Raw genomic sequence first — 26,597 nt, forward strand, 5'->3', positions numbered from 1 at the left:
GGGGTGGTGGGTGCAGGATTGTGTGGTTCTGTCAGACCCTCCTCTGCCCCACTTCGGATTCTCTCCACCTCACCTGCCTCTCATCCCAGGCCTGCTGGGGAAACCAATTCTGCACAGGCTCCTACTAGTTTCCTGCAGGGCATCCCTGGCTGTGCCTGCCCCAGGCCTGGCCCATACCTTTAGCTCCCCTCCCAAGGTTTCTTGCTCAGGGCATTTGCATGCATCTCCTGGAAGCTCAGGCAGGCTAATGACCTGTGGGGAGACACTTGGACCTGTTGGGGTCGGAAGCTGGTGGATCAATAATTCCCCCTTTTTTCTCTCAAATGATGGTACAGACAATGTATATCTGCGTGAATATCACGGTCTCCAAGTCCCATGGACGCAAAATTCCAGCAGAGCACGATGTATGGATTTCAGCAAGACTCAAAGAGAGCACAAACCAGTACAAACCAGAGCTTGATTTGAACACAGAAAAACCTTAACAACCAAGGGACTCTGCCATGTCTTTCTCATGTTACTCTGTATTAGCCAAACACACTGAAAATGTAGACGGAAAGGAAAGATGGGGAAATCCATAGTTCCTCTTCCTTTTGGTCCTTCCTTACTCACCAGTAAGCTGAGGGCAGAGTGCTGATAAAACGTGCACATATAATGTGCGAATATCAAAAAGTAAAATGAAGTTGTTTTGTTTTTTCCTTGGCACAATGCAGCTTGCAGGATCTTAGTTCCCCCACCGGGTTAAGCACCAAGTCCTAACTTTTGGACCGCCAGGGAAGTCCCAAAGGAAGTTTTTTGTGTGCACTGTTTACTCTTTCTGGTTAGAACAAAACACTTATGCATATACAAGCTATGAAATACAAATTCTGTTATTTTAGTGATTCTACATATGAACTGAATGCTCTTATATTTACCTTTAAAACTGCATTGTAGGGCTTCCCTGGTGGCGCAGTGGTTGAGAGTCCGCCTGCCGATGCAGGCGACACGGGTTCGTGCTCCGGTCCGGGAAGATCCCACATGTCACGGAGCGGCTAGGCCTGTGAGCCATGGCCACTGAGCCTGAGCGTCCGGAGCCTTTGCTCTGCAACAGGAGAGGCCACAACAGTGAGAGACCCGCATACCACTAAAACAAAACAAAACAAACAAACAAAAAACTGCATTGTACAATATAAAGATGCATGGTAAAGTTTAAATTAAAATTTTTTCTTTACTTACTGTGACATTAAATAGCAAATAAGAAACATGATAAGTCAGGAGAGAGACTGCGGAAGAGAAGGAAAGCTTCTGTATTTCTGTATTTTAGTGCTTTGATGGCACTCTTCCCTCCCCCTAGTGCTTTTTTTTTTTTTCTTTTTTTTTGGCTGAGCCTTGGGGCTTATCGAATCTTAGTTCCCCAACCAGGGATTGAATCTGGGCCCTTGGCACTGAGAGCTCGGAGTCCTCACCACTGGACCGCTGGGGAATTCTGCCACCCCAATGCTTTTTGAACAAGGGCCTTGCATTTTCACTTTACACTGGGCATCGCAAATTATGTAGCTAGCTGTGGGTAGCACACATTTCATTCAGTTCCTCAGGTGGTTCCACGGTAAGATAGAGCAGCCCAGAGCGGTGGCTAGCCAAGTGATACAGCTGTCCACCTGGTCATTCTCTGCTCTGCTCCCTCGTCCTCCCTCAGTCTGCACCCCTGGATCACACACCCTAAAGGTCCAAACTTAAACCTACGTTGTGAGTTCTACTTTCTATGAAACTCAGGCTAAGACAGTTGCTTTTTTTCCCCGTTCTCTATTTTTCAACTTCTCTATGTTAGAATGAAAAATAAATTTGATTTATTGTCCAAAAGGTAAAATGTAACTACATTCATTCATTCAACCAGTCAATCAGACAACAAATTAAGCATCTACTATGTGCCAGGATGATTTTTTTGTTTTTGTTTTGTTTTTCTTGGCCACGAGACACGGCATGCAGGATCTTAGTTTCCTGACCAGAGATTGAACCTGTGCCCCCTGCAGTGGAAGACGGGAGTCCTAACCACTGGACCTCCAGGGAATTCCCCAGGATGATTTTCCTAGGAACCCAAGGGATCAAAGTAGGGCTGACAACACTGCTGCAATGGGAAACACAGTGTCTCAGGTTGGAAGGGACTTCAGAAGTCTCAGGTTGGAAGGGCTTCCTTCTCTCCACTGAGTCACAGAAAAAGAATAATAAAGCTACATTTTGGCACACCTGATTTATAGGAAGATCAGTGGCTTCTCATGCAAAGGGTCAGGAAGAACTTTCTAAGCAGAAGGAATAGCATGTGCAAAGGCCTTCGGGCAGCACAAAAAAATCCTTATCTGAAATTGCTTGTTCATTTCTTTATTTTCCACCCCTTGCCCATTAGAATGCAAACTCCATGAGGGCAGGGGCTGTGTCTGGCTTGATCACAGCTGCATTCTCAGAAGCTAGCTCAGTGCCTGGCAGTTAGTAGAACTTGATCAATACCTAATGAATGAATAAATGAAGGACCTCAACTTCTGGTTTTATTAATATTTATATTATTATTTAAAAAAATTAACCAGGGTCTGTGCTGGATCCTGGGGCTAAAGAGAAAGAGTCCCGCCTCCCCGCAAAGATGATATGAAACAATGTGGAAAATACAGTGCTAGAGTTGCATTAGGGATTTTGTGGGAGCACAGAGGAGACATCTATTCTGGCCTGGGCGGGGGTGTCAAGGAAGGGCTGGGCTTTAAAGGACAAGTGGGACTTTGACAGGAAGTGTGGGGTCAGGGAGCATCCAGGGAGAAAGGAGAGAATATCAAGGCAGCAAAGAACATGGTGTGGGAGAACCATCCACAAGTTTTGAGTTGCTATAATGTGAACTGTGCTACTGTTGGGGGCAAAGAGACAAGGTGAGGTTCATAGCAGGGACCACACCAAGGAGGGCCTGGAAGGTGCTTGGACCTTCTCCTGAGGCCAGCAATCCCCGAAAGTTTTGTTCAAATGAACTTAAACTACATACATTAGCAAATATGTCCTTAGCTGATATCTCCCAAAGCACGATGTACACTTAGGATGGATTTTTGTCAGTAATTGACACCATTACTCTCACTTGGTCTGTATGTCTGACCTTTGTCTGAGGTCAGTGTCATGTGAGGTAGCAGAGACTTCCTGAGGGAAGGGGGTCCACACCTGGGAGGGGTGGGCAGTGGGGTCCTTACCCCCACCTTTCAGAATTCTGCAGTACACTGTGTGTGTAGTGTGTGCCTCTGTCAGGCTAAGCAAACATAAATATCATGTTACCAGTTTTCCTATATTAGCCCCACAAAATGGACAATTGGCTTCAAAATATTCCTGCAAAGAAATGGCAAGTTCCAGATAATGCTAAAGTCACAACAGCGAACAAACAGAAAAGGGTGAAGCTGACAGTTCTCCTCCTCCTGTGAACTCCTGTCCTTGTCAGTCATGTTGTAAGGAATGTAATAGTATTTGAGAAAAAAAAACTGATCAAAAAGACACTTTAGAGACCACTGCTTTAGGCAACCGGAAGCCAATGAACAGTTTTAAGCAGGAGGAAAATATAGGCATATTTGTGTTTTCAAAATATCACTCTGGGGAATTCCCTGGCGGTGCAGTGGTTAGGACTCCATGCTTTCACTGCTACGGACCCAGGTTTGATCCCTGGTCCGGCAACTAAGATCCTGCAAGCCACGTGGTATGGCCAATATATATATATATATATATATATATATATATATATATATATCACTCTGGCTATAGGGTTGAGGATGAATGGGACACAGCTAGGCTGGATGCTTGAAGACCAGTGAGGAGGCTGGTGCACTGATCCAGCTGGGAGGTGATGAAGGATGGAATTAGGCTGTTGGTCATGGGGAGGGGGAACGGATTTTATAGCTCTCTCTCTCTTTTTTTTTGGTCGCACCATGAGGCTTATGGGATTTTAGTTCCTCCACCAGGGATTGTAGCCTGGCTCTTGGCAGTGAGAGTTTGGAGTCCTAACCACTGGACTGCCAGGTAATTCCCTATAGCTCTATTGATGATGATAAAATGTGCAATTACTTGGTGGAGGGAGGTGCCAGTCAGTCAATCAGATGAAGGACACAAGAGGTAGTAGAACAAGATAAGGGGGCCAATGTCCACCTCTTCCATTTACCGTTGTACTAGAAGTCCAGCCAGTTGCAGTAAGGCAAGAAAAAAAAGACAAAACAGTGTCAGGATTGGAAAATAAGAAACAAAATTATCCTTGCTTACAGAGGATATGATTGTGTACATAGTCAACACGAGTATTTAAAAGCAAGTAAGAGGGGCTTCCCTGGTGGCGCAGTGGTTGGGAGTCCGCCTGCTGATGCAGGGGGGCACGGGTTCGTGCCCCGGTCCGGAAGGATCCCATGTGCCGTGTAGAGGCTGGGCCCGTGAGCCTTGGCCGCTGAGCCTGCGCGTCTGGGGGCGGGGCCGCAGCAGTGACAGGCCTGCGAACCGCAAAAAAAAAAAAAAAGCAAGTAAGAGTTCATCAAGGCTGCTGAACAGAAGATCAATCTACTAAAAGCAATTCATTTGTAAACATCTGCCACAAACATCTAAAAAAAAAAAAAATTTTAAATAACATAAAAAAACACCTAGAAATCAATCTAACAAAATATATTCAGGATCTTTATAGAGAAAAATAAATAAGTTTGTTTTAAAAATTTATTTATTTTTGGCTGCATTGGGTCTTCGTTGCTGGGTGGGTTTTCTCTAGTTGAAGAGAGCGGGGGCTACTCTTCATTGTGGTGTGCGGGTTTCTCATTGTGGTGGCTTCTCTTGTTGCAGAGCACGGGCTCTAGGCGCATGGGCTTCAGTAGTTGTAGCACGCAGGCTCAGTAGTTGTGGTGCACGGGTTTAGTTGTTCCGTAGAGTGTGGGATCTTCCCAGATGAGGCTCGAACCTGTGTCCCCTGCATTGGCAGGCGATTCTTAACCACTGTGCCACCAGGGAAGTCCCGAGAAAAATAAATAACTTTATTGAAATACACTAAAGAAGATCTAAATAAATGGAGAGAGAAAAAAACCAAAAACACAAAATAAAATAAATAAGTGCAGAAATGCATGTAAATATATATGTATATAAAAATATATATCAATATATACATCAATATGTACCATGTTAATGTTGATATACTCAATGACATAAAGATGTTAACTCTCCCCCTAAGTAATTTACAGATTAATACAATTTTAGTAAAAATTCAGAAAAGCTTTTTTCCCCCAAAACTTGACAAGGTGACTCTAAAATGTCTAAGACAGTGCAAGATGCTCTTTTTTTTTTTTTTTTTTTTTTTGCTATACTGCACGGCTTGCAGAACCTCAGTTTCCTGGTCAGGGATTGAACCCAGGCCACAGCAGTGAAAACCCAGAATCCTAACCACTAAGCCACTAGGGAACTCCCACAAGATACCCCTGAAGAAGAACAAGGTGGGAGAACTTCCCCTACCAAATCAAGATTTATTATAAATCTTTAGTAATTTCAACTAATTTGATTTCCCAATTTCAGATCAATGCGTCAAAATAGAGAGGTAGGAATAACCCGTGGATTTATGGACACTTAATGTATGACAGAGATGGCTCTATAGGTCACTGGGAGAAGGGTGCACTATCCCATAAGTGGTGCTGGGACAAGTGCTTATCCTTATGGGAAAAAAATGAAATAGAATTCCTACCTCACACCACATACATATTTGAACTATAAAACTTTGGGATAACAATATAGGAGAAATTCTTTATGACTTTGGGGTATATAGGTTTTCTAAAACAAGACAAAAACTGCCACTAACACTACGGGCAAAGATTGATAAATTTGACTATATTAAAACTAAGAATTTCTATTTATCAAAAAACAACAGAGAGAGGGTGAGAACACAAACCACAAACCTGGAGAAGATATTTGCATCACATATAATTAGCAAAGGACTATTATCCAGAACATGTAAAGAATTCCTATTGGGCTTCCCTGGTGGCGCAGTGGTTGAGAATCCGCCTGCCAATGTAGAGGATACGGGTTCGGGCCCTGGTCTGGGAAGATCCCACATGCCACGGAGCAACTAAGCCCGTGTGCCACAACTACTGAGCCTGCGCTCTAGAGCCCGTGAGCCACAACTACTGAGCCCACGTGCCACAACTACTGAAGCCCGTGTGCCTAGAGCCCGTGCTCCACAACAAGAGAAGCTGCCGCAATGAGAAGCCCATGCACCGCAATGAAGAGTAGCCCCTGCTCGCCACAACTAGAGAAATCCTGCGCACAGCAACAAAGACCCAACGCAGCCAAAAATAAAAAATAAATAAAATAAATAAATTAAAAAAAAAAAAGAATTCCTATTAGCTGAGAAGAAAAACAAACCACCTAGTTTTAGACAGGCAAAGACATGAATGGAACTTTTACAGACAAAGACTCCCAGATGGGTTATAACATATGAACACATGCTCTACCTCATTAGTCACAGTTGTCAAAGAAATGCAAATTAAAACCACAATGAGAAATCATTTCATACCTGCCAGATTGGAAAAAAAAAAATTGGTATGCTGATAAGGGCATAAAACAAGAGTTTTTATCCACTGCTGGTCAGAGTATAGACTGATGCAACCACTTTAGGAAACAGTTTCATATTACCTAGTTAAGTTGGACATGAGCATATCTGTTCAAGTAATTCAACTCCCAAATTCTATATCTATATCTATCTATATCTATATCTGTATCGATCTACACACATACATAAGAATGTTAGAGCAGTATTCTTTGTAGTAGCAAAAAACTGAAACAGGGACTTCCCTGCTGGCACGATGGTTAAGAATTCACCTGCCAATGCAGGGGACACGGGTCCGATCCCTGGTCCGGGAAGATCCCACATGCCGCGGAGCAACTAAGCCCGTGTGCCACAACTACTGAGCCTGCGCACTCCAGGGCCCGCATGTCACAACTACGGAGTCTGCGTGCAGCAGCTACTGAAGTCCACGCACCTAGAGCCTGTGCTCCGCAACAAAAAAACCAACCAAAATGAGAAGTCCGCAAATCACAACAAAGAGTAGCCTCCACTCGCCACAACTGGAGAAAGCCCACACGCAGCAACGAAGACCCAATGCAGCCAAAAATAAATAAAAAACAAAAAACAAAAAAACCCTGAAACAACCCAATGTCCATCAACAATAGAATGAATAAATAAGTGGATTAAACAGAAATGAAAATAAATGAACCATAGCTACAGTATATACATGAATGACTCTCAGAAGCAATGTTGAATGAGAAAGCAACTTGCAGAAGAATATATTCAGTATGATTTCATTTATACAAGGGCAAAACACAGTCAAAACTAAACAGTGTATTATTTAGGAGAGTCATAGAAGTAGTAACATCCATTTTTAAAAAGCAAGGGAATGATAAAGACATTAAACATTAATCACTGTAGTGGTAACTCCAGGGAGAAGGGGCATGTAATGGAGAAGCGAAACAGGCAGTGTCTGGGGTAAGGCAGTGTTTTATTCCATGAACACTGGGATTACCTGGATATAAGTGGTCACAATAGCCCTAACTGTGGGTGAGATGGGCCTGGAAGATGGAGCAGAGTAAGAGAAAAAAGGAACATCAACACTTGAAGTCGCTAGTGAAGGATAGGAAGTTGCTTAGGCCAGAGAAGTTACCCTGTGGAGAGTGGGAGGAGAGTCAGGAAAGTGGAGGCCAAGGGCACATTGTGTGCAGCAGTGAGGTGAGTTGGGATGCAGGCTGAGGCACATCCTTTGGATTCAGCCAGGTTCCCTGCTGACCTTGGCTGGAGCAGTTTCAGCAGAGACCTGGGGGTGGAGATCACACAGCTGAGGACTGAGTGGGTGGTGAGAAAGCACAGACACAGAATGGGTCAACTCTGAAAAAGTATGAGAAGGAGAGGAAGGAGATAGCAGCTGGGTGGATGCTAGGGCAGAGGGTTCCTAGAGAGATGTTAAAGAGTCTTCAGGTGGCCGATTAAAACCACAAGGAGATTTGCACACCCATCAGTTTAACAAAAATTTATGTCAGACTGACAAGTGGTGACAGGGATGTGGAACAACAAGCCCTCTCAGACACTGCTGGTGAGAGGATAAACTATTTTGGAAAACAATTTGGCAATATCTAGGAAAGTTAAAAATGTGCCTTCAGCTCATAAACTTCACCCTTAAGTACACTTATGGCCCAGAGACACCAACTCATGGGCACTAAGAGACAATGTTCATTTTTCCATGTATGCAATAATGGCAGACTGACTATACAACCCGAATGCCAGCAAACAGGAGAACAGATAAATTAATCATGGGATGTAGACAATGAAATTCTATACAGAAGCAAAAATGAATACATTCAAAGTCTATGCATGGCTCTTAACAGTAAAAAGCAAACTGCAGAAGGATAAGTACAGTATGGTACCATTGTTTTTTTTTTTTCAGTATGGTACCATTTATATGAAGGTTTTAAACACAGAAAGAATTCTATGAAGCATTTAATGATTTATACATATGTAGTAAAAGTATAAACACGCACACAAATTTAACTAAACTCAGGATAGTGGGAGGAGGGTGGAAGGTCTAGGATGTGCTAGGAACTTGACATATTGCAACTTAGAATCTGTATGGTAGGTATCATTCTGCCCACTTTACTGAAGAAGAAACTGAGGTTCGGGGAAGTGAACTGGTTGGAATTTCAGTTTCACCCGGTTCTGACATCAGTGTTACTGGTTGAACGAATGAAAGAAAGAACAGCCTCGAGTTAGTTCTCAGGCCTATCCCCATCTCCCTTCGCAGCCCAGGGCGGGAGGTGGAAGGACCGCATGGGAAAAAAACTGCGCTCAGCAGGGACCAAAGTTCACTCCGGCCCCGCCCCCGTGCGTTTGCCCCGCCCCTATGGCTCAGATCCAGCGGGACTCATGAATATGCAAACCAGGGGAAGATATTTAAAGGCGCCGGCGCCACGCGCAGGCCCCTAACCGGCGCCGCCTGCCCCGCTCCAGTCCTCAGCCCGCGGCTCGGCACCCTTCGCTCGTATCCATCACTCCGTGCGGAAACGCCGCCGGCATGTCGGACAAGCTGCCTTACAAAGTCGGTGAGTTCCAGGACGTGCAGTCGGCCGCGTCTGCCCCGCCTCCGCTGGGGGCCTGTTGGGGCGGCTGCCGCGGAGCCGACCCGGGGTGCTCAGAAGGACCCCCTTGAATCGCCGGTACAGCGCGGTCTTGGCCGCGCGAGGCCGTCTGGGGGTTGGAGTTCTCCCGCCGCCGCGAGCGGGTCTTCGGAGGCGGCCGCGGACTATGCGTCCCGGCGTGCCCCGCGAGGCCGGTGCAGCAGCGAGGCCCGCAAAGCAGCGAACTGGCGGCGTGTTTTGCCAGAGCCTCCTGGGGCAGGCGGGCAGCGGGCACCTGGCCACGGCCTGGGACCAGTGGCACCTGCCGGGACCTAGGGGGCCTGGATCCTGCCTCCTGGGCCTGGACCGGCTCCTTGGCTACTTGGTGGTCCCGGGCAAGTGCCCACCCTCTCTGAGCCTCCTACAGGGAAGGCGAGGGCACTGGGGCCCCGAAGGGCACGTGGGGAGAGGCCTGGAGACTAAGCCTGAGGCCGGGCTAGTCCACTTACCAGGGACTTTGGGCTTGTTACTCAACCTTTTGGGGTCATCCACCTGGCCAGAAGGTACAGTCATACAGAGAATCTCGAAGAAATTTTGGAGTGGTTAGAAAAATTCTTCCTGCTGTTCTATGGATTGAAGCTGATACACTGATAGTTAACGTTTATTGGGCGTTTACTATGGAATGGGCATTGCCTTCTACGTTTATTATAGATTAATTCATTTTATTCTAATGGGTTTTTAGGGAAGGGACTATTACTTTCTCATCTTATGATGGGTTTACTGAAACCCAGGAAAAAAGGTAACTTGCCCACATTTTTACAGCTGGGAGGTGGTGGAGCAGGATATGAACCCAGGCTGTGCCCACCTTTTCACCACTGTATATAAGTGACCACATTTGGAATAACCCTAATGACCTTTCAGCAAAAACCAGTTCAGCCTGGCTAGCAATTTTTAAAGTAAATTCAAGACACCATTCAACCTGGAGAAAAGCATCATTCATGGAGCACTTGCTATGTATCTGGGGATCTACATTTGTTTACAGAATGATCTTTAGAGGTGGACTTTATCTCATGATACAGAGGAAGAAACTGAAGCCCTAACAGGAAGTGACTTGCAAAGACTGTGGAAAATAACAACCTGTCAATAGTAGTTTATCAAGTAGCAGGCCAGAGAAGGTTATTGTCCCTATTGTGTGAATGAAACTGAAGCCCAGAAAGACTAAGTCAAGGTCCAGTGGCAGAACTGGAATGGGGACATGTTACACTGTGGAGAGTTGGATGGGTTAGGGTTGAGGGCTTTGGGTTGTGTGGCAGCAGATAAGGCTGCATTTGGAAGTGGAGAAGCTTGGCTAGGTAGGGTTGGAGGAAGGACGCCTCCATCAGGGAGGGCACAGTGTGCCCGACCTTGCCCATATGGCATCTTCTTTAATCCTCAGGGCTCATAGAAGGTTAGGGATGATTATTCCCACTTTACAGATGAAGAAACTGAGGCTCAGAGAGGGTTTTGCTATTATGCCTCTTAGCTTGTCCTGGGACAGGTGTTACTGCAACCTCTGCAAGTCCTCAGCTCTCCTGGGCACCAAAACCCCCAGAGCTTAGAGTGCCAGACCCTCCTGTGCCCTTGGAGCTGAGGGACCCACGAAAACACCAGGGCTGACACAGCTGTCCTGAGGGCAGTGAAAGAGTTCTTTTTGGCTAGAGGGACAGGTGGTGGCAGAGGGGGTGAAGCTTAGGATAGGACGGGAACCATTGTCCGCTACTGCTGTGTGCCTCCCAGGAGCCTCTGGCTCTAGCCCTCCCTGGCCACCAGTCCTGCCTCTGCCATTGACTGGCTGTGGAACCTGGGGCAAACCCTTCTCTGAGCCTTTCCTCATTGGTAAATGCTGGGAGTTGGACTAGGTTCAGATTTGTTTCTTGTTTGCTAACCCTGTCTCTTGCCAGCCCCTTTCGTGGACCTTCTCTCATTCAGTCCTAACAACAGGTGTGGTTGGTAAACATTTGTGGACCCCTTCTCTGTGCCAGGCCCAGCTGGGCACTAGAGGTACAAGGGTGACTCAAGGATGAGGGTGGGACAGACATGCATACGGATAATATAGTAGTATTGTCTCCATTTTATAAGTGAGGAGATCTGCTCAATTCTCTGTCTCTGTGGCCACCACCCCAGTCCTGGTCTCCCTCCTCAAAGGTGTCCCCGGGTCTCTTGCTCCACAGATACATGCAGCAACCAAAGAGGGCTTTTCGGAAGACAAGTCTGGTCATGATACTCCCCTTAAAACTCTATAGGAATAAAGTCCTGACTCATCATCTTACTCCCTCTACTAGAGTCACCCTGGCACACTCTGTTCCTCCAGCAACAATATACCAAGTTCTTTCCTGTTTCCAGGTTTTTGTTGAGCCCCTGCTGTGTGCCAGGTACTGTATCAGGTGCTTGGGGAGGAGCCTTCCAGGGTAAGAGAGCTGCTTGGTTAAAGCCCTGAGGTGGGAATGAGTTTAGCTCACCCGGAGGTTCATGTGGTTAAGCAACTAGAGAGGGGGAGAAGAGGGTGGAGAGATGGGGGAGAAGGGTGGGCAGTCACCTGGGTAGGACCCTAAAGCCATGTGATGAGTTAGGATTTTATTCATGGTTAAGCGGAAGCCATTGGATGTCGGCTTGTTTTTTACTTGAGCAGAAGAATGGAGGTGATATATTTTAAAATTGAAAAGTTTGTTTCTCTGACTTCTGTGGGGAGAATAGTACGTGGGAGCAGGGAGACCAGTGAGGAGGTGGCTTCAGTGATCCAAGGTGATGAGATGCTGTTGGATTGCTTGTATTTGGGATGTTGAGCCAACAGTGTGCTGATGGGTTGAAAGGGGGTGCAAGGGAGAAAGAGAAATCAAGAAATCGTAAGTTTTGGGCTGGAGCAGCTGGTCGAATGGTGGTTTCATTTCCTAAAATGGGAAGATTTGGGGAGTGACAAGTTTGGGGGTGAAGGCAAGGAGTCACGAGGGCTCAAACTTGACACATAATCTAGTTGGGCATCCAAATTGAGATGCTGAATAGGCAGTTGGATTATATGAGTCTCAAGTTCAGGGGAGAAGATTGGGCTGGAGATGAATGTGTGGGAGACATTTCCATAGAAAAGGTATTTCAAGCCATAAAATGGGATGAGCTCATCTGGTAGGAGAGAAGAGGGAGATGATGAATCCCTGAGGGCTTCTAAACTTTAGAGTCTGTAACAGGAAGAGGATCCAGGAAGGTGGTAGGGAAGCCACGGAAAGACAGGCATAGAAGCCAAGCAAAGAAAGGGTTTCAGGAGAGAGTACTTAGTGCTATTCGTGCTGCAGGGAGAAACATGAACATAGGTAGTTGACCATTAGTTATGGGGATTAGGCCTTACAGAGACCTTGAGAAGAGCAGTTTTAGTGGAGTAGTGAAGTCATCAAGGAGGTAAAACAATACGGGATCAGACCCCACAGAGCAGAGACAGCTCTGTCTGTTGTAACAAAGGAATGCCTGGTCCGTAACTACATGTGAGGAGGACTAGTGGATTCCTGGAGGAAGAGTGGCATTGTTCTGAATTCTTCTCGATGAATTGTGAAGTGAGGTCATCAGTTGATGAGGAAAGGTTAGAAGTTTGGAGTGGGAAAGGTGGTAAATTTACTAAGAAGATGTAATAAGATTGCTGGAGTGTCCCTTGAGATTTGTGGTCTTAATAAATGAAACTCTTGGTGTGGTCATCATTTTCCTCCTGCTGGGCTCAATGACGTGGGTGCAGTGGAGGGCTGGGTTTAACCAGGGTGGGAGTTTTGCTGAGGAGTTCTCAGAGAACAAGAGGGTAGAAGGGACAGTGGAATCTAAATTGTGGACCATGTTGAGAACATGAAGGGTGCAGTGAGGGACAGTGATAATTGGTAGGATAAACGGATTAAAGGTTCTGACCTGACCCGTTGCAGCTTTATTGGAGTTTGGGCTCTAGACAGAGAGTTTTGGAAAGATGGGACATGGCCAGAGTCGGTTGCTTGAAATCAAGATTTCCAAGGGAGAGTATCATGGGTGATGGCCTGCCGAAGTGGGCAGGGGTGGAGTGGGTGTGTGCTGAGGCACAGTGGGAGTAGTCCCTCCCATGGGGGGTATATTGCATCTGTGAAGTTGTTTAGATGTACAGTAGGAAGCAGAGTGACTTAGTTGGTTTTATTATTTCTTACTAAATTCTCTATAGTCCTTTGCCTCCCACCCACCACCCCTTTTGGGTGATTGGCAGGATCTAAGCTCCCCTAAAGATAAAAATCACGAGGAGTTCCAGGCCCCATCCTAGACCTACTGAATTTGATTCCCCAGGGGAGACTTGTAAGCATGCCAGATGACCCTTATCAGGGAAGTTTGCAAACACTGACCTAGGGACTGACCTTGAGAATGGGCTAGTGTGGCAGGGGAGGGAGGGTGAGATTATAAGGGAGAGGAGTAGTATTCATTGTACTATGCCATTTTATATAAGGGACTTGAGCATCTGAGAATTTTGGTGTCCACAGGCGTTCCCGGAACCAATCTGCTGTAGAGACCAAGGGATGACTAATAACATCGAAGCCAGAGAATGTAGATTACTGTCAAAGTCCCAATGATCATGCTAACTGAACCCCAAACTCAGCCGTTAATCCACCAGTTACAGGCAGGGCGGGCCTGGGTAGGTCTCTATGTGGAAGAACACACTTCCTGCAGGTAGGTTGGCTGCTGCTTGCTTGCAAAACAAGGGAGACCTGAACTGCACATGCCCAGTTTATTCCTCCTAAGTTTACTAGACAAGTCACTCCACTTCCCCTGGGGCAGAGAGAGGCCCAGAGTGTTAGTTACACAGATGAGTTCCCTCCATGTGGAGAGAAACATTAGGACTGGAGAAGCATTTTTATGTCTTCAAGGAGATCAAGGAGCTGTGCCGAGTCCAAGGTGTTAGATTATATCATTTATGAGTGCTGAAGTCACCAAGAGTGGTGACTAGGAATGTGGAGAGCCAGGAGCTAAAATCTTTAGGGAATGAGGACGTTGGTAGGTGGCAGCAGAAAGGGTAGCAGGAGGTATATATAGGCCGATAGCTATTTTTCAAGGGGGCACTTACCTGTGTTGTAATATTCATGGTCCTGTGTGCTTCTTTGATTAAATGTGTTCTCCCACAAGGCTGTAAGTAAGCTGTGGTTACTGGCAGGGACCATGTCTTTCTTTTTTGACTGCCCTGGCTCCATAAATCCCTGTTGCGTGAGTGAGAGAGTGCAGTGACCAGATTACCCAGTCTAGTGCTTCGAGTCCGCAAGTGGAGGAGTGCTGAGTGGCGGTGCTTTGTGGTTCGTGGGATGAGGTGGCTCACGAACTCCCATCCATCCTGCCCCTACAGCTGACATCGGCCTGGCCGCCTGGGGGCGCAAGGCCCTGGACCTCGCAGAGAATGAGATGCCGGGCCTGATGCGCATGCGGGAGATGTACTCGGCCTCCAAACCACTGAAGGGCGCCCGCATTGCCGGCTGCCTGCACATGACCGTGGAGACAGCTGTCCTCATTGAGACCCTCGTTGCCCTGGGTGCTGAGGTGAGGCCGGCAGCAGCAGTTCTTGTGCAGTGGGGAACTCCAGTCTTGTGCCCCCTCAGGCCCAGCAGGGGGTCCAGCTGCAGCCTTGTCACAGTGCCCCCTCACCTCCATTTGTCGTGACTGCTCTGCAGATTTTCTCTCCCTGGGAAGACGGTGTCTGACTGCCCTCAGTTCACATTCTCCTGACTGGGGAGCTCTGATAGGAAAAACTCAAGCCCGGCGTCCTACTGAGTCGTCTAAGGACTGGCTCTCCCAGGCCTTCCTGGGGTCATGTGCCTGCCCTTGGCCAATCATGGCTGCTGGAAGGATGGCGCGCTCTGATTGGTTCAGCCTGGGTTATGTGTACCAATGATTGCAGCTCTTCCAACTTCTCTGGGGGCAAGATGTTTCCCAAAGCAGGGGGCAGGGCAGAGCAGCAAAAGTCAGCTACAGAACACACCAGGGTTCAGTCCTTGTACCTCTTCTTTCTTTTCTATACTCACGCTCTTGGCAATCTGATTTTATGGCTTTAAATGCTGTCTATATGGTGATGACTCCCAGTTTTATGTACTAGCCTGGACTTCTCCCTGGAACTCCAGACTTGTATACCCAGCAGCTGATGTATCACTTCAACTTGGAGATCTGATTGACCTCTCAGTCTCAACATGTCCAAAGGAACGCATGATTTCCTTCTCTTCTTGGAGGCTTCCCCGTGTAGGCAGATGCAGACTTCAGCCTTACAGGCCCTCTCAGTTCAGAACCTGGGGTCGTCCCTGACTCCTCTTGCTCTCTTACTCCAACAACGGACCCTGCAGCAATCCTGTCAGCTCAGCCCTCAAAGTACACGCATCATCGCTTCCACTGCTAGAGGTGCATTTCTTGTCTGAACTCTAACAACAGCTTCTGCCCTTGTCTCCTTGCTTCCGTGTGGAGCCTTTTCCCTTCCACACAGCAGAGCCATGTTTTAACATAAGTTGGGTCTTGTCAGTGCTCTGGCTCCCATCCACTCCCATCCACTGGTTGCCATTTGCAACCCAGCCTGAGGTTGCAGAACTGGCTGGATGTAGATCCCGAGCCTCTCGGCCCTAGCTCCAGGGCGTTTTCTTATCCCTGTCCAGTGACCTTGGTCTTCTGAACTGTCTGCGAGCAACCCTGTTTTGCTGGCTCTTTCAGGTGCGGTGGTCCAGCTGCAATATCTTCTCCACCCAGGACCATGCAGCAGCTGCCATTGCCAAGGCTGGCATTCCAGGTGAGGCCAGCTTGCTGCTGGGGGATGGCTTCACTCCTGCTGATGGCTTCACTGACTTTTACTGCTACAGACTTCCCTGCGGCAGAGGAGAGGAGTCATGGCCACAGAATCCTAGCCTAGTGACCCATTGGAAAGAACTGTTTTGTCCAACTGTCATCTAAAATCCTATTGAAGGCACTTACTTGCCCAGTTCAAGTCACGTGATCAGGAAGGGTGGGATCTAATGATTGGGAACCACATGATGTTGAAGAGGGGAAATCCTCTAAAGGAATGATGTGGGTCTGTTTCCGAAAGAATCAGGGAGGGATACTGGGCATAAAAAAGTCCCAGAGGTCCATTGCGTAGTATCTGATGGTCTAGGGCGCTGGGGAAATACCAGGACCAAAGAGGAAAGACTTTCTCACAAGCTGCTGGGGAAATAGACACAAGTCTGCCTGGGCTTGAGGAGGGCAGTGGTTAGCTCTGATGATGATGAAATAGGACATTCACAGTTCCTTCTAACCAGACACAGGTGGAGAGTAAAGAGTGGGGGAGGACCTCTCCAAAGACTGACCAAGCTTGGAACAGCCTGTCCCCACCTCCTCAGCCTAGTTTGGGCTCCATGGCCCTTTTCTGGGAAAGGTTTTGTTTTTAATACCATTGTCTGCCCCAGTTTGGGGGAGGGGAAGCTGGCCCTGCTTTGGCAGGTATCCTTTGCTCACAGGAGGTTCATGGGAGCCCCACACCTGTGTCTCAGTTGTCCCATATGATGGGAGGAGCCTGGGCTGGCAGTCAGGAGCCCTGGCTTCTTTTTTTTTGGCGGCGCCATGCGGCTTGCGAGATCTTAATTCCCTGACCCTAGGGGCCCAGGGATCAAACCTGGGCCCCTAGCAGTAGAAGTGCAGAGTCCTAACCACTGGTCTGCCCTCGAATTCCCAGGAGCCCTGGGTTCTGATGCCTGCTCAGGAATGCCATGCTGAGTGATCTGGGCACATCTTAGCCCCTCTCTGGGCATCTGTAAGTGATGATGATGGTAATGGCTGCCTCACAGAGTTTCTGTGAGGAAAAATGAGACGGGGCATGAAGCAGTTAGAGTAATGTCTGGCACAGAGAAAGTGCTCCATACGTGGTAGCTGCTGTTAGTAGTTTTTGGCCAGACTTTGCCTAGGATAACCTACCACAGAGGCTGCTGGCCCATCAAGTCCTTTCAGTGCATAATGAATCTTGGATCTTGTCTCGCTTGGGTCCACCTGAGTGTGGCTTCCTGCCCCTGTGCACCTCCATCCTAGCAGTAGGCATTGTGGGTAGGAGCCCTGGTCACTGGGTTGGGGGCCCAGACAGAAGAGGTAGGAAAGGAAATAATTGTTTCCAGATACCTATATATGGGGGGGGGGGGTGTCTGTACTTGGCCTCTGTCTCATAATCCATACTATTATAGATGAGGAAACTGAGGCTCAGAGAGGTGAACTGATTTTCCCAAAGTCACACAGCTGGTGAGTGCAGAACCAGGATTTGCACTCAGATTTCTCTGGCTCCAAGTTGTGTTCTTACCATTGCTGAGTCCTCAGAGGTGCTAGAGGTGGCAGGGGATGGGAATTAGGAAGGAGATAGTATTGGCTCTATCCAGGTAGGTCCCTGGAGCAAGTGCCGGTGGGGAGGGCCAGGCCCTGATGTGCCACTCACTCTCCAGTGTACGCCTGGAAGGGTGAAACGGACGAGGAATATCTGTGGTGCATTGAGCAGACGCTGTACTTCAAGGACGGGCCCCTCAACATGATTCTGGACGATGGTGGTGACCTCACCAACCTCATCCACACCAAGTACCCACAGCTCCTGTCAGGTGAGTAGGATGGGTGGGTGGGCTGGGTGCTAGTGGTTTAAACGGGGCCTGCTTGCCCGCATGAAATCAGCAGGCCTGGCAGGACTTCCCAGTGCCTCGAGCAGCAGATTCTGTGGAAGATGGGAGAACAGCAGGCTCCTGTAGGCGTGCTGGGGCCTGGCTTCGGGGCTGGGTGGCTAGGGGAGGCCTGGCTGGCCCAAGGGCATGCCAAGGCCAGGGCTGAGAATAGCTGGGAAGGCGTCAGCTTTGTTAAAAGCAGGTGGGGAGGAAAGTGGGGTAGTGTTGTGAGTGCAAAGGCCCTGAGGCAGGAATGGATAGACCATTCATGAAACACTGAGAAAAGAGTTTGGCTTGATCCTGAGAGTAAAGGGAAGTAATTGGATGGTACTGAAAAGACTTCCCTGCAAATGTACATGTTAAAAATGGCTGCTGTGGGCTTCCCTGGTGGCGCAGTGGTTGCGAGTCCACCTGCCGATGCAGGGGACACGGGTTCGTGCCCCGGTCTGGGAGGATCCCACATGCTGCGGAGCGGCTGGGCCCGTGAGCCATGGCCGCTGAGCCTGCGCGTCCGGAGCCTGTTGCTCCACAACGGGAGGGGCCGCAACAGTGAGAGGCCCGCGTACAGCAAAAAAAAATGGCTGCTGTGTAGAGGATGAGTTGTGGCTGGGACGGGCAAGTGACAATGGTGGCAGGGACTAGGGCAGTGACAGTGCAAGTGATGAGTTCGGGAGTTGTTGGGAGGTAGAATCATTAGGCCTGGTGATGGTGGTGGCTCCTCCCTCATGCTGGCCTAGGTGATTAGGTGGGCTGTGGTGTCCGTTACAGAGATAGGAACCCAGAAGGAGGAGCGGCTTTAGGAGGCAAAGGTAAGGAATTTGGGTGAGTTCAGTTGTGGGCTCTCTGAGGCTCTTGGAGTTTCATCTCAGAGGCCACCCTGTCCCTTGGGCCACTCCTTCCTAGCCTGAAATTCATCCCCTCCTCTCTTGTTCAGGCATCCGAGGCATCTCCGAAGAGACCACAACGGGGGTCCACAACCTGTACAAGATGATGGCCAGCGGGATCCTGAAGGTGCCTGCCATCAATGTCAACGACTCTGTCACCAAGGTGAGCCTGTGGGGCAGTGATGGCTCCAGCTGTTGGTTCCCAGAGCAGCTCAGGAGTAGGCCCTGCAGAAAGTCCCCTGGGAAGGCTGCAGGCTAGGGGCTTAGCCCTCATTTGAGGGGGGAAAGGGGTTGTAGACTTAGGGTCATGAGGCAAAGCATTAAAGGCATTAAAGAGCCAAAGAACTGTGCAGTGAGCCTCAGAGCTGGGCATCAAGAGGTTTAACGTGAAGCAGATTCTTTGACCGGACAGTCTCTCGTAGTTGATCCGCAGGAAGCCTTCTGGACTGGCAGAGAAAGGCCAGGGAGAAAGTCGTGGGACTGAGCCGGGCAAGGGGCACATGAGCACATTAGCTGGTGGGGAGAAGTCCCAGGAGGTGATCAGCCCAAGGCCCACCAGGCTGAGATGTTGAGAGCGGGTCTGAGGCCCCAGGGCCTCTCCTGCCCCCGTAGCCGCCTTGCCCCCTCTCCTTTCAGAGCAAGTTTGACAACCTCTATGGCTGCCGGGAGTCCCTCATAGATGGCATCAAGCGGGCCACAGACGTGATGATTGCGGGCAAGGTGGCGGTGGTAGCGGGCTATGGCGACGTGGGCAAGGGCTGTGCCCAGGCCCTCAGGGGCTTCGGGGCCCGTGTCATCATCACGGAGATCGACCCCATCAATGCGCTTCAGGCTGCCATGGAGGGTATGATAGGGTGAAGGTTGGTTGTCAGCCACTGGGGCCAGAGCGGGGGCAAGGCCACCCTGGATGACGCACAGACACTGTCTCTACACAGGCTATGAGGTGACCATCATGGATGAGGCCTGTCAGGAGGGCAACATCTTTGTCACCACCACGGGCTGTATCGACATCATCCTCGGCCGGTAGGCGCCAGGCGGGGGGTCCCAGGGAGTGAAGGAGGGGGCAGGCTTGCGGCTGCTTTTGGTCCCTGACAGTCTGTCACAGGCTGGGGCTCTTCCACAGGCACTTTGAACAGATGAAAGATGACGCCATTGTGTGTAACATCGGACACTTTGACGTGGAGATTGACGTCAAGTGGCTGAACGAGAACGCTGTGGAGAAGGTGAACATCAAGCCCCAGGTGAGAAGCCCCAGCCCTGCCAGCAGGCTTGGTGGATGGAGCACCGAGGGGGGCGTGCTCGTGGGCTGGCCGTCCAGGAAGTCAGATGATGAGGCTCTGGCAACCTGGGCAGTGGGATGGGCGGAAGAGGGACTGGTTTCAGGACTGCTTAAACTGGAATCTTGGAGTGAGGCCAAGGCATCCCCATTTTTAAAGGTCCCAAGATGGTTCTGAAGTGCAGCCAAGGTTGAGTACCACTGCATTCAACTTGTTACTAGGCATGGTGATTGAGAACGTGGGATCTGTCCTCAGACTGTCCAGGCTCATGTTGCAGCCACTTTGTAATGTGTGGCTCTGGACAAAGAACTTAACCCTTTAAACTTCAGTTCCTTTATCTGTGGAATGGGGATAATAGCAGTACTTAATTTACAGGGTTGTTAGTAGGATTAAATGTGATAATTTTATATATATATTGTGTATATATATATATATATATATATATATATGGTTATATGTATGTTCTTAGCCCAGGGCATGTGCCAATAATAATAACATTAGCTAATACGTAGTACTTAAACTAAGTGCCTTGTACATGTCAGCTCTTTAAATTCTCACAGCAGACCTATGAGGTCTGCCGCTCAGGGTTGCATAACAAATACTGGCTCTTATTAATTGTGTGTGCCAGGCCCTGTGCTGGAGGTTGTTCTGGGGCAGTCCAGGCCCTCTGTGGGCCCTGCTGGAGGTCGGGAGGCCTGCTGGACAGGAGGGTAGGATGAGGATAGGTGTGGACACTGGGAGCTGTGCCCACCAGCCCCTACCGCTGTGCTGCCCACTTGTAGGTGGACCGCTACTTGTTGAAGAATGGGCGCCGCATCATCATTCTGGCCGAGGGCCGGCTGGTCAACCTGGGCTGCGCCATGGGCCACCCCAGCTTCGTGATGAGCAACTCCTTCACCAACCAGGTGCTGGCGCAGATTGAGCTGTGGACCCACCCAGACAAGTATCCCGTTGGGGTCCACTTCCTGCCCAAGAAGGTAGGTTCCTACCTCCACCCCTGGCCAAGGGTCATGTGTCCAGCCCTGGGCTCTCCATGCAGGCCTCGCCAGAGTTCATACAGTACTCGCCTCTCTACCCTCTTGAAGATCTTCATAGGGTCCTCCGCAGGGCAGAAATCATTCTCTCCATTTAACAGAGGAGGAAATTGGGGCCCAAAGCAGGGAATAACTCCCAGAGTGGCAGGGCTGGGTGGTGAGAGGAGCATGGGCTTTGGAGTGAGACACACCCAGGTTTGCATCTCACCCTTACCACTTAGAGGCTGTGTAACTGTGCCTCCATTTCCTTATCTGTAAAACGAAGGTGATGGTACCTCCTTAAGGATTGTGAGGATTTCCTTAGATCACAGGTCACAAACCCACATGCCCACAGGGATTGGGCAGGTAAATGGGCTGGGTGGGAACTGACCAAAGAGCACGTGCCCCAGTTGAAGAGGTTGGCTGCCTGTCAGCAACCTGGACCCACTGGACCAGGGCTCCTGACGTTTCAAAGGAAGCTAGATATGAGTATATTTATGTGAAATATTCAGCTTTTAAATATAACCAGGTTGTTTAACTTGGACGTGTTTGTAAGCCGAATGCAGCCTACAGGCTGTGTGATTGTGGCCTTGGAATGGGATGATGCCACTAACACACTGAGCATGGCACCTGACGTGTTGTGAGTGTGTGGTCAGATGAACCATGACAATGAGGTCGTCTGACGTCACATCCAGTGCTTGTCCTAACACCCCCTGCCTCCGCCCTCTCCCACAGATCAGAACACTATGTTTTAGTCCTGGCTTTTTTTTTGCCAGTGTCATGGGTGAACTTGGTTTTGCTACTTTGCCTGACTGGGCCTCAGTTTCCCTCTCAGCTAAATGGTAAGAGTAGCTCTTGCTTCCAGCCCTTGGCTGCTGGAGAGGCTGCAGTGGTGTCTTCATACCACTCCTCCCACCCTTTGAAAAGCTGGTCTGCCAACTGATGAGACGCAGGAAGAGGCTGGGTTGTCTGCCCCCGAGCCAGCCAACTCCTTTCCCCCTAGTCTTCCTCAGGCACTGTCTTGCCTGACCAGGTGTTTTACCTGTAAGGGGCTGTCCTGTCCTGGGCAGCCTGCTAGGTCCCCATGCTGGTTGTCCGGTTAAAAAAGTCTCATTCGACCCCTCATCGATCTCAGTTGGAGGAAATACGACTGTGAATATAGTGAGAGATTGGGCAGGCCTTTAAAATGAGGCTGGGGTTGGAAGTGAGAGGCAAAGAGCTCACCTCCTACCCCAGCACCTGGCCCCATCCCGTCTTCTTCCTTCATCACTGCCAAGATACGGGTTGGGGACAGGCTTCACATCTCACATGCGAGATGCGGGAGAGGGATTATGCACCTTGGTTAACAATGACAGAGAGAGCAGCCACCATTTCTTAAGGTACTTGCACCAAGCGCTCTTGAATATCACTGATCTCTGTACCAGCTCTGAGAGACCCAGCCTACAGAAGAAGAAACTAAGCTTCAGAGGGTGACTTGCCTCCACAGCTGCAAAGTATTGGGCCAAGAGTATGTCCCACCCCTGCCTGTCCAAGTTGTTAACCGTTATGTCCTCCCCAGCAGGGAGAGGGAAGGGTGTTCTCGGCTAGGCCAGGCCAAGAGAAGGGAGAATTCATTGTGTCCTCTGGGCACTGGAGACCTTCATTCTGCCTCCAGAGCTGACGTGGACTTAGGACTTAGGGCTGGGCTCTGCTCCTGCCTTTGCCTGCCTCTCCCCAGTTTCTTCATTTGTTAAATAGAAGAATAAACCCTGGCCTCCTTCTTAAGGGTGTTTGTGAGCCTCTAATGAGACCGTGAGTGTGAAACCACTTGGGAATGTAAAGCTGTCTGGGCTGGGCTGTGGTTAAAGGCTATTGTGCCATTATGGGATGGGACTTGGGGGTAGAAAGAGGCCCCACCCGGAGCTGGATGCTGAGAAAGTGAGAGCCCCGCTTAAGGTTGATCCTTCTCTAAGTACAGCCACTTGCCCTTCTTCTCAGGCCCACTTTATGCATTTCAGCACTGGTCAGACTTAGAAATAGGCCTTATCTAACCCCAGCCTCTGTCCTCCTTGGTTTCTGTTCTGTCTCTTCAAAGCTGCCTTGGAGACGATAACTTGAGACAAGTTATGGGACTTTGGAGCCAGGTGGACCCTGGATTCAAATCCTAGCTCTGTCATTAACTAGCTTTGTGACCTTGGGCAAGTCATTGCACCTTTCTGAGCCTTGATTTCCACATTTGTGAAAGGAGATGGCAATTTTTTTATTAGTCAGGATCCTTTCGGTGGCGAGTGGTAGATAGAAACCCTGTTCAAGCTGGTGTATTAGTTATCTGTTAACCGTATAGCAGTTTAAATACAAAACTTACTGGCTTAAAACAATAAACATTTATTATTTCAGTTTCTGTGGGTTGAGAGTTTGAGAGCAGCTTAATTCATGAGGTTGTAGTCGAGATGTCAGCCGGGGCTGCAGTCATCTGAAGGCTTGACTGGAGCTGGAAGATCTGCTTCACATCACTGTTGGCAGGTGGTTCCTTGCCACATGAGTATCTCCATAGGGCTGCTTAAGTTTCCTCATGAGATGGCAGCTGGCCTCCCCCAGATTCAGGGGGAGAGCAAAGGAGGAAGCTGAAGTGCCTTTTAGGACCCAGTCTCCAAGTCACACACCATCACTTCTGCTTTATTCTATTCATTAGAATTGAGTCACTCAAGGGGTGAGGAATTAGGCTCCACCTCTTTTTTTTTTTTTTTAGGCTCCACCTCTTGAAGAAAGGAGTTTTATGAATTTATAGACAAAGATTTTAAGGACGTATTTTGGAAGGCAGCTATGCTCACCACTATACCACCAGTGCTAAGGATGTATTTTGAAACAAACACAACCAGTGTAATCTAAAAAGGAACTCTATTGGTTCTGTAATGGAGGGGTCTAAGATTCAGACACTGGATCCAGGGATCAGTGGCATCAGAGCTCTTTCTCTGTCTCTTGGCTCTTTTTTCCCCCTACATTCACTTCATTTGTCAAATAGACTTGCCCCTGGTGAGCAGAGACTGATAGCCTCCCTGTTTAGGAATCCTGAAAGCCCCTGTCATGAAAATATGTCCTGTCCATAGATAAATTCCAGAGAAGCATTTTGGTTAGCTGCTTAGGTTGGTGGAGGGTAAGGAAGGAGATGTAATTGATTGTCCCATTAGGGCTGCTTGGAGGGGAGGATGTAGCTTGGTTCCCCCTTGAAGAAGGGGAGCTGAGTAGCCAAAAGCCACACTGGAGGCTGGCTGTGAGGATAGAATGAAGTAATATGCTTAACACTCCGCAGATGTCACAACAGAACAGTTCCTGCCTCTTTTGGCAGCTAGATGCAGGTAAGGGATCCCAGAGCATGGCACTGATTCCAGCTTTTTCTGTGTTTCTCCCCAGCTGGATGAAGCAGTCGCTGAAGCCCACCTGGGCAAGCTGAATGTGAAGCTGACCAAGCTGACTGAGAAGCAGGCCCAGTACTTGGGCATGTCCTGCGATGGCCCCTTCAAACCTGATCACTACCGCTATTGAGAACCAGGCCCGCCCTTTGCCTTCCAGCTGCTGTCCTTGCCTGGGTCCCACCTCTCCTCCCCAAGAGCAAATGGCACCACCTTTGAGATTGGTTTGATAATGTTCCCCATCAACTCCCTGGGGCTAGTCACTCAGTCTTTGGCCTCTGCTGCATCCCTCATACTGTTCCAAGTGTGGCAGGGGGAATTGAGAAGTCCCTCCTCCAGCCCTGGTCATGATCGAGGTACACGGGAGTTACCCACAGGGAGCCATGAGCTCAGGGGTTCTGGAACTGCTCACTCAGTCAGTCCTTCCTTAGGCTAGAGGTTGGCAGTGGTGTTCACAAAGCCCATGCACTTTACCATCCAGGCCCTCACTTGGCCTATGGACTTTTTATACCCATGTTCTTGGTTTACAGGTTCATTGGTTCCTCAGCCCATGACAGATGAGAAGGAGCTATGTCAAAGGGTGTGGAGGAACTGTTGGAATTTGAATGCTCCTGAGAGCCCGGCTTAGTGCTTGGCATTCCCTTAAACCTCAGAACGATGAGGTTGGTACTTTTAGTCCCTATTTTACAGGGGTTGGAATATATTGTTAAGGGATAGCCAAGAAAGGACGAGAGAAGTGACAGCCAGAGGTTGAGAGGGGCCAGAGAAACGTAAAAGTGCATTGTGACTTGATGTTCTCATCACAACTCTGGGTCAAAAAGAGGTTAATTTGGTTTATAATGTTAAAAGAGAGCAAGAAGGTGGGTTAATAAAAATTTTGGTGCCTAAAAGAATTTTGAGCCTTTATTTTATAGATAATCCACTGCCAACAATGTAGGGTGTAAGCCAAGGGGTAATAGTCTGATGTGCTGTAATAGTCTGCTGTGTTGCAGTGTGGGGTGACGGGCTGCAGGCACACCCTTGGGCTTGGAAGACTGGGTAAAATGAAGAGAGAACTCTTGTGTCTTCAGGTGTGTCTTTTGTAAACAGCCTGTTTTTTACCCAACCTAAGAGTCATTTAATAGGTGAGATTAACCTATTTATATTTATTGTAATCTCTGTTTGTATTTATTTCCTCTACCTTATTTTTTTCTGTTCCAATTTATAATATTGTTTTCTCCCCATTTCCACTTGGGCTTGATCCATTGCTCCTGGGGGGACTGTTGTTTATTGAGCACCTCCTGAGTGCTAGGTGCTTTGTAGTTTCATTATTCTCGCAACAAGCTTAGTAATACTATTATCCTAATCTTATGGATGAGAATGGAGACTTACAGAAGTTAAGCGTCTTTCCTAAAGTCCACAGTTACAACTGGCCTCATCATGATTCAAATCACAGGAAGGTGGGTGGGAAATGGGGTGCTCTATTTGCCTAAATTGTCATTTACTGAACCCCTGTTCTGGTCTTGGAAGTCAGAGAAAAACAAGAACCTGCCTGGGAAGGGTAACTAGGGACTATTCTAAGGGTCCTCCACTCATGGAAGGCCTGATGGGGATGCTGGGATGTTTGAGACCTAACCCCAGCCTGCTGGGAATCTCAAGCTAGAAGGAGAAGGCAGGCATACAAACAGATTTGCCATCTCTTGGCACTTCCCTTTCTCTGCTCAGCTTTAGAGTTCAGTGCCTGGCAGCACTGAAAGGCAAGAGGGAAAAGGTGATGCTTGAATTGGATTTTGTTGTTTTGTTTTTTAATATTTTATTATTTTCTTTTTATGTTTTTGGCTGCGTCAGGTCTTACTTGCAGCATTTGGGATCTTTCATTGCAGCACGTGGGCTTCTCTCCAGTTGCATCGCTCAGGCTTCTCTCCAGTTGTAGTACGCAGGTTTTCTCTATCTAGCTGTGGCGCATCCAGAGCGCATGGGCTCTGGGGTTTGCAGCATGCGGGATCTCTAGTTGAGGCACACAAGCTCAGTAGTTGCGGCACGTGGGCTTAGTTGCCCCGTGGCATGTGGGATCTTAGTTTCCCGATCAGGGATTGAACCTGCATCCCCTGCATTGGAAGGCGGATTCTTTACCACTGGACCACAAGGGAAGTCCCTTGAAATGGATTTTGAAAGAACTAAAGATTTTTAATAGGAATTGAAGGCAAGAGCATTTTGGGCAGCAGAACAACTTAAGCAGGAATGAGTTAGGGGGCAGGGAGCTTAATATAGGGGGAGCTATGAGGTAGAGGGC

General features: G+C 48.7%; 1 protein-coding gene across 1 annotated transcript; it reads left to right on the forward strand.

The window, feature by feature from the left end:
- Positions 1–8,967: 8,967 nt before the first annotated feature.
- AHCY (adenosylhomocysteinase) lies at positions 8,968–25,218 on the forward strand. Its single transcript, XM_060030958.2, has 10 exons — positions 8,968–9,090; positions 14,468–14,658; positions 15,811–15,886; positions 17,556–17,705; positions 18,697–18,809; positions 19,283–19,490; positions 19,582–19,669; positions 19,770–19,887; positions 20,706–20,900; positions 24,327–25,218. Exons 1-10 carry the CDS (start codon positions 9,063–9,065, stop codon positions 24,456–24,458), a joined length of 1,299 nt encoding a protein of 432 aa, XP_059886941.1. The 5' UTR covers positions 8,968–9,062; the 3' UTR covers positions 24,459–25,218.
- The last annotated feature ends 1,379 nt before the right edge of the window (positions 25,219–26,597 follow it).

Source organism: Delphinus delphis, chromosome 15, assembly GCF_949987515.2.
Source record: "Delphinus delphis chromosome 15, mDelDel1.2, whole genome shotgun sequence".
In the NCBI taxonomy this organism is placed as follows: Eukaryota; Metazoa; Chordata; class Mammalia; order Artiodactyla; family Delphinidae; genus Delphinus; species Delphinus delphis.